Source organism: Chiloscyllium punctatum, chromosome 32 (genome assembly GCF_047496795.1).
Source record: "Chiloscyllium punctatum isolate Juve2018m chromosome 32, sChiPun1.3, whole genome shotgun sequence".
NCBI classification, from domain to species: domain Eukaryota; kingdom Metazoa; phylum Chordata; class Chondrichthyes; order Orectolobiformes; family Hemiscylliidae; genus Chiloscyllium; species Chiloscyllium punctatum.
The window spans coordinates 1524901-1543392 of NC_092770.1; the positions used below are offsets into that span (position 1 = coordinate 1524901).

General features: G+C 40.2%; 1 protein-coding gene across 16 annotated transcripts in view; it reads left to right on the top strand.

Annotated features, from left to right (window-relative positions):
* foxp2 (forkhead box P2) overlaps positions 1-18492 on the top strand; it is an 808606-nt gene that overhangs the window by 742279 nt on the left and 47835 nt on the right. For all 16 annotated transcript variants that reach the window (XM_072551474.1, XM_072551463.1, XM_072551467.1 and 13 more), the window contains one exon: positions 9533-9620. In XM_072551474.1, the coding sequence (XP_072407575.1) occupies positions 9533-9620 (88 nt within the window). The remainder of the gene's footprint in view (positions 1-9532; positions 9621-18492) is intronic.

The following is an 18492-nucleotide window of genomic DNA, read 5'->3' on the forward strand; positions in this document are numbered from 1 at the left end:
ATAGCAAAGTAGAATGCACTTAAATATTTCATAAGCATTCAGTAATTTGTGTGTAATCGCCTTGTTAGCAGACCAGTAGAAGTAGAACGGGTCTGTGAAATGGTGTTAGAGATTGCATGGGTAATTTATAGACCTTTGACATTAGAAATAGCTGTTATTGGAGACTGGAATGAAGCTGTGAAATAGAACTGGCAATAAGTAGAAAACTTAATAAAGGTTTTGTAACAAGCATCTATGGGGATAACAACCCACTTGGTCGTTTTGAAGCAGCTATAATTTATGACATATGCAATATATCAAGTGCATACGATAGCATTATGGACTATTGAAATGAAAAGGGTATTTGCAACATTAGGTCCAACTTCCTGCTAGGGATGTGATTAAATGATTAATGAAATGTCCCTTTGCATATGCATTTGAAACAGCAATTAAACACAGAGTGAGAAAAAACCACCAATCCTATCATTTTTAGGCTTATCTCATGCTTGTTATATAAATCACAGAGAATTTGTGAGGAGAAATATGTCTTACCTGAAGTGGTTACTAAAGCATGAAAGAGAGTCATCATTTCTGTATAAAATAATCATAAATAAATAGATTAATAATTTAAACCTATGAAAGATCTCTTGATTTATTAAGATGGCAGTTTATTTATACCATTTCTCTGGTTGTGTCCAATTTCTCTACCATAATTGGCATAATTAACTATGAAATTGAATAGACACTATTATTTTGCTCATTGCTGGTAAACAATGGTATGAAAGAAAGACAGCAGATGTAGCAGAAAAAAAAAATGCAATATTGCAAGTGTTCATTGATCTGCCTGGGTTATTCTTTAAATAATACGAGGGCTGCAAGCTAGCCTATAATTACAGAAAGCAAAGCGGCAGCTTTGGCATTTCCAAATCCTATGTCCTTTTTCAATTTGTCATCAATAATGATTTCAACAGAGTGGCATTGTCTCACATAACTTTGGAAAAACCTTTCTTTCTTATTTTTCATTTAGTGCATTGAAGGCTTGTTTTAGGTTAAATCTTTTGATGCCCATTGAAATTTAATTTAAGAGAATACCCACTGTTGCATTGTCATTACTTTCCATTTCATTCTATGGAGTGGTATTAATAAACATGAGCAGATGCCATCTTTATGTGGTGTAGGTTGATGACAATGCTGTATACAATTCTGATGGATACAGTAGTTACAGAACAGCAATGGTGGGTTTTCTGTAATTGCTGCAGTGTAGTTGTGGACATTTTTGTTTCATTATATTTTAATTATTTATTAAGGTTCCCATATCTAGCAAATGTGAAGACCTACGTGTTTGCTAAATATGTACCTGATTTAACTAAAACGAATCATATCTAAATCCATTCTCCTTTTTAGAGATGGGTTTTCGTGACCATTACTAAAGTGTGAAACTTGAAAGTGGCTGTTGGCATTCAGCAGTTTAGATGTGCAATCTTTCTCATCCAGATATCTACACAATCAAAAGTGGATATTGTGATCAGATACAAGAGTCCAGACTGACTTCCTGTTCCTAACCCCAAAGTCAGAGAGACAAGTTATAATTTGTACTGAAATCAGTTCATACACCATGGATCATGGATTGTTTCCTGGTCTTAATGGCACAACTCTCTGGTTAAACTTACTAACCACGTGGGGAACATTATCACTTAAAAATATATAAATCCTGAAATATGTCATGACTTACAAACCCATAACATGAATGATTGAGGGTATTATACAGGGGTGTTGGTTAGATCAGTTGGCTGGACAGCTAGTTTGTAATGCAGAGTGAGGTAGGTTTAATGCCTGTATTTGCTGAGATCACCATGAAAGCTCCACTATCTCAAATTCACCCCTTACCTGAGGCATGGTGACCCTTAGGTTAACTTCACTCTGAATTGTTCTCCCTAGTGAGAGAGTAGTCTATAGTTGTGGTTCTGTTCGCCGAGCTGGGAATTTGTCTTGCAAACGTTTCGTCCCCTGTCTAGGTGACATCCTCAGTGCTTGGGAGCCTCCTGTGAAGCGCTTCTGTGCTGTTTCCTCCGGCATTTATAGTGGCCTGTCTCTGCCGCTTCCGGTTGTCAGTTCGAGCTGTCCACTATAGTGGCCGGTATATTGGGTCCAGGTCGATGTGTTTGTTGATAGAGTCTGTGGATGAGTGCCATACCTCTAGGAATTCCCTGGCTGTTCTCTGCTTGGCTTGCCCTATAATGGTAGTGTTGTCCCAGTCGAATTCATGTTGCTTGTCGTCTGTGTGTGTGGCTACTAAGGATAGCTGGTCGTGTCGTTTCGTGGCTAGTTGGTGTTCGTGTATACGGATCGTTAACTGTCTTCCTGTTTGTCCGATGTAGTGTAGGACTGCAGAAAGCACTACATCGGACAAACAGGAAGACAGTTAACGATCCGTATGCACGAACACCAACTAGCCACGAAACGACACGACCAGCTATCCTTAGTAGCCACACACACAGACGACAAGCAACATGAATTCGACTGGGACAACACTACCATTATAGGGCAAGCCAAACAGAGAACAGCCAGGGAATTCCTAGAGGCATGGCACTCATCCACAGACTCTATCAACAAACACATCGACCTGGACCCAATATACCGGCCACTACAGTGGACAGCTCGAACTGACAACCGGAAGCGGCAGAGACAGGCCACTATAAATGCCGGAGGAAACAGCACAGAAGCGCTTCACAGGAGGCTCCCAAGCACTGAGGATGTCACCTAGACAGGGGACGAAACGTTTGCAAGACAAATTCCCAGCTCGGCGAACAGAACCACAACAACGAGCACCCAAGCTACAAATCTTCTACCAAACCTTGAGTAGTCTATAGTGACTTATATTGTCTAGAGATAATGATTCAAAACACTGTTGAGAGGAGTATACCTGATTTGGAGGTGCTGGTGTTAGACTGGGTTGTACAAAGAGAGGAGTAGAGTAATTATAAAGACAAAATTATGTAAAGATTGTTCTGATTCTATTTAACATATTCCTCACTCAAATCTATTTGCTTACTGAGATTTTATTTAGTTCTGTTTATTTTCTCAGCCCTTGTTTTATTTGACAGTGATCCTGTGAAGAATGTTGAGACAATTTATTATGTTAATATGCTATATAGATGCAAGTTGATGTCATTCTGTTCTAAGACTTTTGCAAATTTCTTTCAATCGTATCTTTACCTATTCTTATGAACAACTGCCTCAATTTTCACTTATGACTCGTAACGTCTCAAACCACCTTCCTGTTCTCATGACCTAAAACATTAATTTTGTTTTCCTGTCCACAGATACTACTGTCTGACTTATTGTGATTTCTTGCATTTGCTGTTTTTATTTTATTATCCAAAGTTGGTAGTGCTTAACCATCACTCCTCAACTTATATTTTCTGTGTTCCTTTCTGACTGGTAGTGTCTCCCACCAAGGATTTTAGTTCTTTTTTCTTTCCAACTTAATGTTGCTAGCTGAAATATTAAAACAATTCAGGCAGTAAACTAACATTAAGCCATAGCAAATCATGAGTGAAAACACAAAAAGTATTCGTGTAAACTTGGCAAAAAAAATTACGTTTAATTTTGTTATTTTTCCTATGGCCTGAATTTACCTGACTTTGCAAATGAAACTCAGGAGAAGATGCCCCAGATATTGTAATTTTCATTGATGGGAATGGTGATAGGGCAGCTCATGTTCACAAGTATCAGACCATAGTTACATAGGCAGATTGGCCAAAATGCTGGCCTCAGTGCTCTGACAAAAAAAACAATAAAATTGTATTTTAATACTCATTGCCTCACTCCCACACACACACATTTGTTTGACATATCCATGCCAATTTATGCCAGTTCATGCTGTCAACCTACCCCCATGGCCTTGCAGACCTTTGATGACAACCTATGCCCCTCTATTTACCTCCAGTGGCCCCTTATGCCATGCTAAAACTATATCCTCTATGGCCCTTTATAGTACATATGTCACCTTAATGCAAATTCCTATCAACCCATGACCTTATACACTCCATGCCAACTCTATCATTATGTAGCACAGAATGTCCTCAGGACCTGTGCTGAGACAAAATCAAATAGAGCTTCATTCTATTTATGACACCGCTCTTTATCAATGATAGTACTTGTTAGAAAGATCCATTCATTACTTTTAAATTATTGTAACAGTTTAATCTCTTATAAAAACAAGCATGAGAATTCATCACACTACATCAAAGACTTACAAATGCTTGAAACTATGAATCAAACTGTAAATTGATAGGCACCCCAAAATGATGATAATAGGTCGAGAAATCATACAAAGGTATCCTTTAGTAACCATCAGTCTTATGATCTCAGAGTGAAACAGCAAGCAGAGAGTCCCTTAATAAAAGCTTCAGGCTATAAAGGGCAGGACATTTAAATGCCCTGGCAGCTTGTCACTTTCATTAAACCTGACAATTCCAATGGGTTGAACTATTTTCTCCACACAGGGATGCATGCTTTTAATAATCCCAAAGGGGTCCCTGGATCTATCCAGAAGGTTCCTTTATCTCTGCAAAAGGATACCACGCCTTTCCAAATAAAAAATCCTAACAGCTAATTTTAGAACCTCACTTGAAAAGTGTAAAGTCCACAAGATGTGTTTTCGATATCTCCAGTAGAAATTGGATCTGTTTAGGATAGGATTAGCATTATTGCTCGCATGGAAGATAAATACTAGCGTTGGCTAATTAGACTAAATAATTTGGTTTCCAAGTCATACTTTCTTGAGAATATCATGTTTTGTCAGTATGTTAAATGAAAGTTGAGATGCAGGTAATCATTAAAGTGGATGGAAATTTCCCCTCATTGGTGCAACATGGGAAAACATGGGAAGAATGAGAAAAATCAGAATCGAAATGCAAAGATTTTATTTGCACCCTTCCCCTCAATTCTTAAATGGTAACTTCAGAATCTCATCCATGATCGGCACCTACCTTAGTCCATGCCCCAACTCACCAATTTTTCCTTCTTTCATTAGAAACTAGATAACACAAATTTCCAGTATGTAAATGACAGTGGGTACCTTCTAGCCACAGCCATCATTGTAACTGCTGCTTCACATCAATGTCCCTACATGCTCAATAGACATTACCCTCCTCAACCCGTGGTTCACACCAGTCTGCATTGATAAACCACCAGCCTCACCACTTCATCATAGCTGTTTTTCAAACAACCCACACACCACTTCAGCCCTTAACTTTGGAGCTCAGGGACAGCAAGGACTTGCATGTTTCTCGCTTTATGTGCAGGGGCACACACATATCTTATGCATCTTATCTTGCTTTCATAGCGTTCACTCCCTTTGCACTTACTTTGAGGCTTCTAGCCTCTGTCTACTGCACATTGTTCTCTGCACACACATTCACTGGCTCCTGCACCAACTTATGAGATACCAGCCTCTGTGTGGATCATATTATTTTCTTTGTTTATGGATTTTTTTTCATCCTCAGTAAGAGGCCTCTGTGGTTTGCGTCACTTCTACAGAGAGAGGCTGACAGCTTTTCAAGTGGGGAGCTCTCAACAGAGGATGGAAATGTTGCTGTGCAGCACCATACTACACCCGAGTCACAATACAGTTCGTGCTAGCAGTTTACGCTGCAAACTCACTGCATGTGTTTCAAGCAAATGACCATGTGTGAGTGTCAAAGCAAAGCACTCTTTATTGAGGTGAATGGGAACACTGGTCAGTCAAGGGGTCCTACCGGAGTCAGTCAATGGTCTCATCCTATTTCAATCCAGAGGATTGGCGACAGTCAGTCAGGTGCTTGGTCCTAACAGAGTCCAGGGATCCATGTCTTTGACAATGGGGATTGAGGTATGGTCATTTCTACAGGTCAAGTGCAAAGAGTTCAAAGATTGCAGATTGGTTAGTCAAGGTGGTGTGGAGACCTCAGTTCAGAAACTGGGCCATTTATTCCTGCAGTGAAATGAGTTTGATTGAGTCTGATAGAAGAACATCACAAATAGGAGACGCAGTCAGGTGACCCCAATGAGTGACTAGGAAATGCAGATATTAGGAAAGGTCACGAGTTTGGTAGGATTAGGTGAGTGCGATCTAGACATCATGTGCGCAGTAGTGAGGGTTGTAGCTCAAACACCTTGCTGAGAGGCATGAGCATTGTCAGAGTTCCAGTGAGTGGTGGCCCTACATGTTTAAAATAACAGAGAAAAGATGATAGCACTTACCCTTAAGGAGCACAGAAGATCCATGAAGTGGGGAGTGAATATCCTTCCCTCACGCCCTTGATGACCATAGTCAAACACCACAGTATGAGGGCTAGTTCCTGTTTTGTTGTGTTTGAAATGGTGCGCGGCTGGGCTTTAAACACAGTGCCAGTGGTATGAATGCGAGACAACCCAGCATTGGTGAGCACTTTGGCCTCTCTAACAGCACACTTCCTGAGTTAGGCATCCAAGGTGCAAGATTGCATAACTAATGAGGCTCGAGCGAAAGATTGCAAGAGATAGGCTCCTTGAGCTCTGGCAGACAGAGTCCCATGAATCTCACTTGAAAAAGCATTTAGCTTAAAATGGGAAAATTGAGCCCAATGGATTTTAAAGGCAAAATTGTCGTTTATGTCTTAATAAATGGTCTGCCTGTAAAACTGATTGGAAATATATCATTTAAGGCAAAGTTAGGAAGCCTTAGTAATACAGAAGTGGAATTATATTCATCAATATAATTGTTGCCTAAAGTTACGTCCACCTTGCCAATACCAATTACTAAGATTAGACAGTTTGAGATGGTGGGTGATATTTTAACTCATACAAAATCTCATTTGGACAGAGTTAGAATTAGAATTCAACCTAGTAGAATGATGTGAAATTGTAAGCAACATATTGTACTGTGGATACTAGAGATCTTAAAAGCAGAAAATGCTGGAGAAACCCAGAAACTCTTTGATTTGATTTATTATGTACCAAGATACAGTGAAAAGTATTATTTGCATGCTAAACAAATCAGACCTTATATAAGTACATCAGGGTAATAGAACAGAATGCAGAATATAGATTAGATTAGATTAGATTAGATTACTTACAGTGTGGAAGCAGGCCCTTCAGCCCAACAAGTCCACACCGACCCGCCAAAGCGTAACCCACCCATACCCCTACATCTACCCCTTCCCTAACACTACGGGCAATTTAGCATGGCCAATTCACCTGACCTGCACATCTTTGTGACTGTGGGAGGAAACCGGAGCACCCGGAGGAAACCCACGCAGACACAGGGAGAATGTGCAAACTCCACACAATCAGCCGCCTGAGGCGGGAATTGAACCCAGGTCTCTGGCGCTGTGAGGCAGCAGTGCCACCGTGCTGCCCAAAATATAGTGTTATGGCTACAAAGAAAGTGCAGAAAAAGAATAACTGATATATGAGAGATCCATTCATAAGTCTAATAACAGCGGGAAAGAAGCTGTTCTTAAATCTTTCAAATTTTTGTATCTTCTGCGTGATGGAAGAGGGCTGATTATGTTAGCTGGGAATATTATGCTAGAAATATCTGTGGAGAGAGAAACTGAGTTCTTCAGAATTTAGAATCAGACTGGACTTAAAATCAAATCTCCTTCACTTTCCATTGATGTTACCCTATTCTTAAGATTTTCCAGTGCATTCTGTATTTGCACAATAAGAAATTGTGTCAATAAATTAAAATAGGTTAACCATTTTCTGAAGAAAGTCAAAAGTTTTTTTCCCAGTTTGCTTGTTTCTTCATAAAATATACATAGAAACATTCAAGTTTAAACATCATGAAAAGAAAAGGTTGAGAAGCAATTTGATATGGAAGATGTAGAGTGATTGTAAACCTGTTTACTTGGGCGTTTCTGAAATTGATGAACTTACTGAATCGAAAGATTGCATTTCACAAATAACTCATGGATTGGAAGCCAACGGATGGACCTATAAGTTAGGGTGTTATGGCATTGGCAGTGTACCTACTGCTGGCCTGCCCTGCTTAAATTTTAGCCTATTGCCCAATTGACATCTTGGAGTACATAATTAACGATGAGTTAAGGGCCTTAACCCAGTGCTGCTCTGATCTAATTGACATTGGGAGAGTCAAAACTCAACTTGCACACTGGTAGGTTTAACCCTGTGGACTGCTATTTAAGACTTTGGTCAGGGCACATTTGAAGTCTTATGTGCAGTTCTGATTGCCACATTGTTTCTACAATGTGGAGGCTTTGGAGAGGATGCAAAAAAGTTTTACTAGGACCTTGCCTGGATTGGAATATTTTAGCCATAAGGAGAGGTTGGATGAACTCGGATTGGTTTCACTACAGTGATGGAAGCTGAGGGGGTGACCTGATACAAATAAATAAAAGTGAGGGACGTAGATAGGGTGGATAGTAGGAGTCTGTTTCCTGGGGTGAAAAGGTCAAATACTAGGAGGCATAGATTTAAAGTGAGAGAGAAAATGTTCAAAGGAGATGTGCGATAAAAGTTTTTCATACGGAGGTAACTGGAATGTGCTACAGGGGAGCTGGTAGAAGCAGGTACATTGGCAAAGTTTAAAAGACATTTAAACAAATACTTGAAAAGGCAGGGAATAGAGAGGTACAGACCATGTACAGGCAGGTGAGATTAGTTTAGAATGGCAGTATGGTCAGCATAGATACAGTGGGCTGAATAGCCTGTCCCTCATCTGTACTTTGAGGTTCTATGATTGTTGGTCAGTAAAATGGAAGAGGGGGCAGCTAGTGTTGTAAAATTCAGTGTCCAATCCATGTAAAGTTGCAGAGTTTGTCTCTTTTAGTCATTTCTGAAAGAGCTGATGAAATTCATGGATTTATTTAAGTATTCATGATGTCTACTGTTCAGTTCATAAAATGTTTACATAGGATTTATTTTCTGATGCAGTAGGTCTGATTCGGTGCTGTGTCAATCATAGGGAGCACATTATATGAAATTGAGAAGTATATGGTTGCTGTTTTGTGCACCTTAAAATTATTGGGTTGAGGGTCATAACTCTGCTGCAATGATTTCCAGTCATGCACTCTGAATATTTTTGTGAACATGAGATCAGTCCTACTGCATGGAGTTCCTTAATATGGCCAATATGTATAACAGGCTTGGCTAAAATTATTGTCAATAATAACTTTGTAAGGTTCTTAAAACTAACAAATTTGCTGTGCTATAGGAAAACAAAATAGAGCAGTGAGACCAATTGGATTTCTCCTGTGCTGTGAAGGTTCTGTAATTTCTTTTTGTGTCAAGAGACCACAGGATTATAAAGAGAAAACTTTGTCTATTTGTTTATTCCTGTCCTTTCTGGTTGTCACTGATATTATCTAGACCTTCCTTGAAAAAAACAGTGAACTCACTGCAGTAAAAATGTCAGTTACAAGTTATAGAATAAGAATATGATTCACTCATCAGTCTTATATGATGTATAATATGGGTGTAACATTGGGTATCACAATAAACAATGCTTATCCAAAATAGCAATTATGTTACATTAAAATGCTTGATATATGTTTAATACTTGCAGGCACCTTAATAATGAACATGCATTAGATGACAGGAGTACTGCACAGTGTCGGGTCCAGATGCAAGTTGTGCAGCAGTTGGAGATACAGGTAAATTGGATTTCGTATTTTGTATACAATAACCATATAAAAAAAGAAATTGGGACTAAATTGGATCGCCCTTGTTAGCAGATGCAGTCACCACAATGTGCGAGTAACCTACCTCCATTCATTATCTTTGCAAGCAACAATCCAACTTTATATTGTCTGCACATTTGAATGGCTGCTGCAGACATCCATTGCTAACCAAGCTGCTTATTGGCTACATCTGTCAGCAAGGTCCAAATATTGTAACTTGCTAGAAGCACTTAAAACTACACTGAGCTTCTTAAAGCTCCATAATGGTAAAAAAGAAGTCTGGGGAGTCAACAGGACAGGAATTGGAGCTGGGAATTGGTGAAGAAGAGCACAACATGGAGAGGATTGACTCTTCCTGGATGTTTCTTGGACAATCTCAGCAGAGGAGTGAAACTAGGAGTGATGCTCTGTTTTCATAGAGGGTTAATAGCCCCTCAAGACACACAAACAAAAGGCAGTTGGAGCAAGGGCAGTTGTTAGAGTCAAACTTTGAGGACCTAAGTGCAGTGCCAAAAGACATTCAGTGACCTCACACAGGTAATCAAAGTCAGCAAATGTATCCTCATATACAGTACCAACTGGACCACTAGCTATAAACCCTGCTCAAATTATCACACTTCTATTGTTCACCTCCCAACAATCTCTACCGATTATACCTAGCATTCAAATATTTGACCATAGAGTTTTAATAGCAAGGAAACAGCTCCTTCAGCCCATCATATCCATGCTGGTCAACAAGCATCTATCTATTCTGATCACATTTTCCAGCACTTGGCTCATAGCCTACTATGCTGTAGTGTTTCAAATGCTCATTTAAATGGTCTTTAGATGTCTTAGTTCCTGCTTGTATGAGCTTTTAGGCAGTAAGCTCCAGAAACCCACCATCCACTAGGTGAAAAAAAACCTGTCCTCAAATCCTCCCTGAACCTCCTATTCCTAACATAAATCCACTCCCTTCGCCAACACATCACAGTTACTGACCCCTCCATTCAGGTGAAAAGTTTTTCCCTATCTATCGTATCTATGTCTCTCATAAATTTGTACGCTTCAATCAGTGCTCCCTCAGCTTTCTGTGATCGAAGGAAAATAACCCAAGCCTATTTAGTTTCTTTTCGAAACTGAATCTCTTCAGAACAGGCAACATAATGGTGAATCACCCTCTCTAGTGACAGTCAGAATTGCACACTATACTCCAGCTAGCTAACATTATATAGAGCTTCATCATAACCGCCTTGCTCCTGTATTCAGTGCATTGACTAATAAAGGTAAGTATTCCATATGTTGCTTTAATCTTGTCTATCTGTCCTGCTGCTTTCAAGGATGTGTGCACACGGACACCAAGGTGCACTGATAAGCTATACTTAGAGTCATAGAGATGTACAGTATGGAAACAGACCTTTCGGTCCAACCCATTCATGCCAATCAAATATCCCAACGCAATCTAGTCCTACCTGCCAGCACCCGGCCCATATCCTCCAAACCCTTCCTATTCATGTACCCATCCAAATGCCTTTTAAATGTTGCAATTGTACCAGCCTCCACCACATCCTCTGGCAGCTCATTCCATACATGTACCACCCTCTGTGTGAAAAAGTTGCCCCGGATGTCTCTTTTATATCTTTCCCCTCTCATCCTAAACCTATGCCATCTAGTTCTGGACTCCCCGAGCCCAGGGAAAAGACTTTGTCGATTTACCCTATCCATGCCCTTCATAATTTTTAAACCTCTATAAGTTCACCCCTCAGCCTCCGATGCTCTAGGGAAAACAACCCCATCCTGTTCAGCCTCTCCCTAAAGCTCAAATCTTCCAATCCTGGCAACATCCTTGTAAATTTTTTCTGAACCCTTTCAAGTTTCACAACACCTTTCCGATAGGAAGGAGTCCAGAATTGCACGCAATATTCCAATAGTGGCCTAACCAATGTCCTGTACAGCCGCAACATGACCTCCCAACTCCTGGACTCAATACTCTGACCAATAAAGGAAAGCATACCAAACGCCTTCTTCATTTTCCTATCTACCTGCGATTCCGCTTTCAAGGAGCTATGAACCTGCACTCCAAGGTCTCTTTGCTCAGCAACACTCCCTAGGACCTTACCATTAAGTGTATAAGTCCTGCTAAGACTTACTTTCCCAAAGTGCAGCACCTCACATTTATCTGATTTAAACTCCATCTGCCACTTCTCAGCCCATTGGCCCATCTGATCAAGATCCTGTTTTAATCTGAGGTAACCTTCCTTGCTGTCTACTACACCTCCAATTTTGGTGTCAGCTGAAAACTTACTAACTGTACCTCTTATACTCGCATCCAAATCTTTTATGTAAATGACAAAAAGTAGAGGACCCAGCACCGATCCTTGCGGCACTCCACTGGTCACAGGCCTCCAGTCTGAAAAACAAGCCTCCACCACCACCCTCTGTCTTCTACTTTTCAGCCAGTTCTGTATCCAAATGGCTAGTTCTCCCTGTATTCCATGAGATCTAACCTTGCTAATCAGTCTCACATGGGGAACCTTGTTGAACGTCTTACTGAAGTCCATATAGATAAAATTTACTGCTCTGCCTCATCAATCCTCTTTGTTACTTCTTCAAAAAACTCAATCAAGGTTGTGAGACATGATTTCCCATGCACAATCCTACAGTCCTATTCAACCTGTGATCTCTTGCCTTGTTGGTCTCCCAAAATGCATTACCTCACACTTTTCAAGATTAAATTCCGTTTGTTACTGTTTAGCCCATCAATAACAAACCCTGTAATATGCCACGGGACACAATCTTCCAGACAGAAAAGTACTCTTCAACAATCACCTTATGCTTCCTGGCACTGATTATTTTGGATTCCAATTTGCTAAATTGCCTGGATCCCACGGGTTTTTAGCTTCTTTACCAAACCACCTTGTCAAAAGCCTTAATGAAGTCCATTATATTAACTGCACTATCCTTGCCTATATTCTCAAAGCATACAATCAGATTTGAGAGACATGATTTCCCCTTGACAAAACCATGCTGACTAACTTTGACTCATCCTGCTTCTCTAAGTGGAGATTGATTCTGTCCCTCAGAATTTCGTCCCATAGTTTCCCTACCACAGCTTTTAGACTCACTGGCTTGTAGTTTCCTAGTTTATCCCTACCACACTTCATGAATAATGTTACCATATTTGCATCCCTGCGCTAGCCAGAGAGGATTTGAAAATTAACGTCAGAGCCCATCTAATCTCTTGCTTTACCTCCCACAGCAATCTGGGAATTATTTCATCTGGCCCTGAGGATTTATCCCAATTTCAAGCTTTCTATAACCACTAATACTTGCCCCTTCTGAAAACAAATTTATTCAAGTATATCCTAATACTCCTTCCTGGTTTCTATACTTACATTCAACTATATTCACTACAGAGAGAAACAAAGTGCTTATGTAAAACCTTCACTTACTTTGCACTACAACAAGTTTCACACTCAATTATCACAGCTTGCATGTACAATCTGCTGTTCAACCATGACAGCTATATTAGCAAATCAGGGTGCATGATACTTGCTGACCTTCTCTCTCAGAGTACAGTGGCACACAACCAAAGCCAGGTGGAGCAACTATGTAGAGACAAATGAACCTGCATATCCTAACCCCATTGAGGAGGTGGCAGTTACTTTTCTGATACTCCAGAGGTACAGTATAGCTAGGCAGTAAAGAAGTGCCAAGGAAGGGAGTGAAGATGCAGCATCATTACTTAATTTCGCACTAACAGCTGCTAGTTCAGATACAAAGACTATGAGGCGTTTAGTAGGCAGAAGCCAGATCTGTATGTGATGAGTCACCGGTTAGGATGCTGACCCTTTAGCATTGACTTGGAACCTCTCTGAATTGATGATTAATCTCCAGGAGACTGCTGTGTGCAACCCTGAAAAAAAATCACAGTAATATTAACAGATATTGCCTTTTTTAAATCCCTTTGTTTCCCAGTCATAAAAAATATTGAAATATTGGAAAAAGAAAGGCTGCTTGGCTGACAATCATGCATCAGCCAATTGGACAATATGACTTTTTGCTTTCCAATTGGCATTGAAAGGCAGTGTGTCACAAGGGTGGATGTGTTGGCCAACTAACTGGAGTGTTGTGGAAAGTCACATGATGAAACTTCCAGGAACGCATTCAATTGGACTTGGCAGCCCTAGTCACCAGAGCTGCAGCCAGGGAAAAGGGGGTGAAGAATGGAACAAGTGCCAAATTGCTCTAGTGCTACAGAAAACTAGGATGAGCACTGCAATGGGGAGCCTGTAGAAATGTGGTGATGACTATGTAGAGCAAAATGCTTGATGTATTGGAAAATCTGCCAGAATGCCTGTGGTCAATATCAAGCAGCATGAATGAGCTAAATACCAGCTTGGCACAGGCTTTTCCAGACAGCTAATGCCAATACAGAATTGAAGTGGTGCCAATCATATTTGCATACGCATGCATCCAACAGTGATGCACCATTTAATCACTGATACCGTAGCCTTGAATGCAGGATGAGCATCATCCACTCAACCTCTGAATGCTGTTAGAAGTTCAGATTGCTGGCATACAATCTCAGACTGTTGCTAACATGATTACAGATTACAATGTGTAAAGGGGTTTCCAGGCAATCATAGCATTGCAGCCATCTGTCCTTAAACATATTGCGATGCTTGCTGAGGTGCTGTCCCAGGGAGTTGCAGTGGAGCACATTCCTGCTGTCTTTTCTCATGAAGTCAGTGTTCAACCTCCACTCCACTAATACCAAAAGAGAAAATGCTGGAAAATCTCAGTAGGTCTGGCAGCATCTGTTAGGAGAGAAAAGAGCTGACGTTTCGAGTCTAACTGACCCTTTGTCAAAGCTTTTATCCTCTCCCCTAATGACCCTTTTCTTGCCTGAGAACCAGCCAATCCAGACTGCTATCACCCATACTGAGAGGGAACAGCTCACAGCTGGGTCTTCGAGACTCAACTGCCTGAAATCAGCTTCTGGGACCATCTACACTTTTCCTTGCTGAGACTCGGCAGACATCCACCAAGCATCCAGCAGGCATTGGAGTAGCACTGCATAGGGCAGTCAAACAGGCAGACACATTCAGAAAAGAGGAACTAAGAGAATGTGTACAGTTGATTAATTGAGTCTTGTGTTCAGTACAGCATGATTTCATTCAGAAGTCTGGTTTGGAATATTAATTTTTTTTCCAATTGTTTTTGCATTGTGGCAAAGCATGGGATGTTGACAGTCAGTGACACAGGCAAAAGTGTGTGAATGAGATTATTGGTGGACAGGAAGGTGATACTGGGTTGCTTTTGGAGGAGTTCCTCATGGCTAGACTGGTAAGGATAGACTGTCTAGGTTGGCCCTTCCTTCCTCTTCTTCCTTGTTATCCTCTCCCTCCTACAGATGTTCCTACTCCTTGCTCCTGTCTTCCTCAAGATCTTGTTCCTCAGTTGCTCACCAGATTGCTGGACGAAAACATCTTCATGACATCAAAGTTAAAAATCACACAACACCAAGTTATAGTCCAGCAGGTTTATTTGGAAGCATTAGCTTTTGGACCACTGCTCCTTTATCAGGTGGTTGTGGAGAATAAGATCATAAGACACAGAATTTAGAGCAAAAGTTTGCAGAGTGATGTAACTGAAATTATATATTGAAGAAGACCTGAATGGTTTTGTTTTTTATTTTAGAATGACCATGTTGGTTTCAGTTCTTTCAGATGTAAATTGCAGTGTGCAGCAGATGACTGCAAACCTTGATTCTTTCTTTTCCAAGTTCTGCAAAATTTCTGCAGAGTAATCCAGGCATGGAATCAGATAATTAGAGGTGCACCTAGCAAAGGGAATGCGGTCATTACAAATGATGTCAATCTACATAGAGGTTGGGTAAATCTAAAGAGCTGTGGAGGAAAGCTTTCAGGAATGTGTTTGGGATAGTTTTCTGAAACAATGGACTGAGGATGCATCAGATGTAAGCATCAGATTCAATTTCAGTGGTTCACCCATTCCCTGTTGCCAATGCCAGGTCAATGGATTAAGCACTGAGTGCCTGGGAATGAAGGACCACACAAGATTTACAGGACAGTTCACTCTGTGAGCACAAGAAACATCTGAATGGGAGTAGGCCATTCTATCATCTACATCACCACTATAATCCATGCTATCCCTAGATACCCTAAGCCATTTGTAACAACAAATTTTATCAATCTCTCTTTTTAACTTCCTGAATGACTGACCTTCCAATTTCAAAGATTCACCACCCTTGAGTGAAGAGGTTTCTCTTTATCTCAGTCCTAAATGGCTTTTATTCTGAGATTCTCTCTCTCTCTCTCTCTCTCTCCCAGTTCTATACCCCACTACATGAAAAATGACCTTTCTCATTTACTCTGTCTATCCCTTTAAAAATTCTGTAAGTTTCTATGAGATCACATCTTATTCTTCTAAACTGCAGACAATACATGCCTAGTCCCCTTAATCAGTCCTCAAAAGCCAGTTTCACCATCATAGTAAGCACTGCACTCTTCACTGAACCTTCACTGCACCCCCAGTATAGCAAGTTCATTCTTCCTTAGACAGGGGAACTAGAACTGTACACAGTACTCCAGGTGTGGTCACACCAGTGTTTTGTACAAAATGAAGCAAGACTTCTTTGCTTCTGCACTCGAATCCTCTTGCAATAAAGGCTAATCTACAATTTGCTTCTGAATTCTTTCTACATCTGCATCCTAGCTTTCAGTGATATGAATAAGGACACCAGGTCCCTTTGAGAATCAGCTTTTTTTCTGATTTCTCACCATTTAAGGAAAACTGTACACCTCTGTTCCTCCTACCAAACTGGACAACCTCACACTTAGTCACATTACATTCCATTTGCTAGGCTCTTGCCCACTGACTCAGCCTGTCTAAAGCTTCTTTGCATCATCTTTGCAACTCACATATTTTTGTGTCATCTACAAACTTGGAAATATTATAGTTAGCTCCCACATGCACATCATTGTGAACAGCTTGAGGCCAAGCTGAGATTCTTAAATCTCTGGCATGGTAACTCAATGGTTAGCCCTGCTGCCTCACAGTGCCAGCGATTTGGGTTCAATTCCATCCTTTGGTGACTGTCTGCATGTTCTCCCAGTGTCTGCGTGGATTGCTGCCAGGTGACCCAGTTTCCTCCCATGTTCAAAGATGTGTGCAGGTTTTGTGCATTGGCCAATGGTAAATTGTTGGAGTGTCCAAGGGTGTACAGGCAAGGTAGATTCTACATGGTAATTGTGGAGTTACAGGAATAGGATTAGGGGCTAGTTCTGGGTGGATGCTTCTTGGAGGGTCAGTGCAGACCCAATGGAACAAATGGCCTCTTTCTGCAGTGTAGGGATTCTATGATTCTAAGTACCCCACTGGCCTACCACCCTGAGAATGATCCATTTATTCCTTCTCTCTGATTTTTGCCAATGTCCAATCTGGGTAGGTGTCTTACCCCCAATTCCACGCACTTTCATTTTGTTTGCTAATCTCCTGTGTGAGACATTCTCAAAAGCCTTCTGAAAATCCAAATGCACCACATCTCCTGGTTGTTTCTTACAGCTGCTCTTATCAACATCATCAAAATGTTCTTCAAGGTTTGTCAAACATGATTTTCTCATCATAGATTTATGTTAACTCTGCCCAGTCAGACATTTATTTTCTAAGTATCTAGTAATCACATAATTTACAACATATTCTAACAATTTCTCGGCTACTGACATCAGGCTTCTAGGTCTATAGTTCCTGTTTTCCTTCTCCCACCTTTCTTAAACAGCAAGTTTACCTTTGCAGCATTCCAATATGTAGGCACCATTGCAGAATTTATAGAATTTTGAAAGAAAATTACCAATGCATCCACTATTTCTGTAGCTATCACTTTCAACACCCTACTGAAGGTCATTAGGTCCAAGGATCTGCCAACTTCCCCTCCCATTAATTTCTTCAATATTACTACTTTTACTAGTATTAATTATTTCAACTCTGCCCTCTAACTAGACCATTAGGGGTACTGGAGATCTGAAACCAAAACAGAAATTGCTGGTGAAACTCAGCAGGTCTGGCAGCATCTGTAGGAAGAAAATGGAGTTCACATTTCACGTTTGGTGACTTGTCATCATTCCTGTTTTTGCTATTTCTCTATTTCCTATTATGAATTCTCCTATCCCTACCTGTAATGGACCTACATATCTAAAGAAGATTTTACTGTCCTGTTATATGTTTCTTGCTTTTTACATTCATACTCTGATCTTCTTTTATTTATCAATTTATTGAACATCCTTTGCTGGATTCTAAAGATCTTCTCGTTTTCAGGCTTACAGCTTTTTTTATGGAGCTTTAGGAGTCTTTTCTTTTCATCCAGTGTTATCTTTGATATCTCATTAGCATTGACTCTCTAGCTTATTCTGATGGGTATTTTTGCCTTAAAAAGAATGTTTGCTTTTTATTTGAAAATGGACTATTAATTATATAAATACTATTATATATCTACTGATAAACCTTTTCATTATGTTTTCAATCCACCACAATCAAATTCCTCCTCAAGCCTCCATAATTGCCCTTGTTTAAATTTAAGATCCCAGTTTCAGATTAGCTTACTTTTTATTTGCAAACCTAACAGAAAATTCTATCACATTGTGGTCACTATGCCCTAAAGGTTCTTTACAGTAAGATTATTTATTAGCCCTTCATCATTGCATAATACCAGTTCTAAAATAGGCTGAGGTCATTTAATCGCTTCGTATATTGCTCCAGAAAACTAACTGAAACACATTCCTGAAATTCTTCCTCCATTGTTTCGTGCTCAATATATTTACCCGGGCTGTATTTAGATTGATAT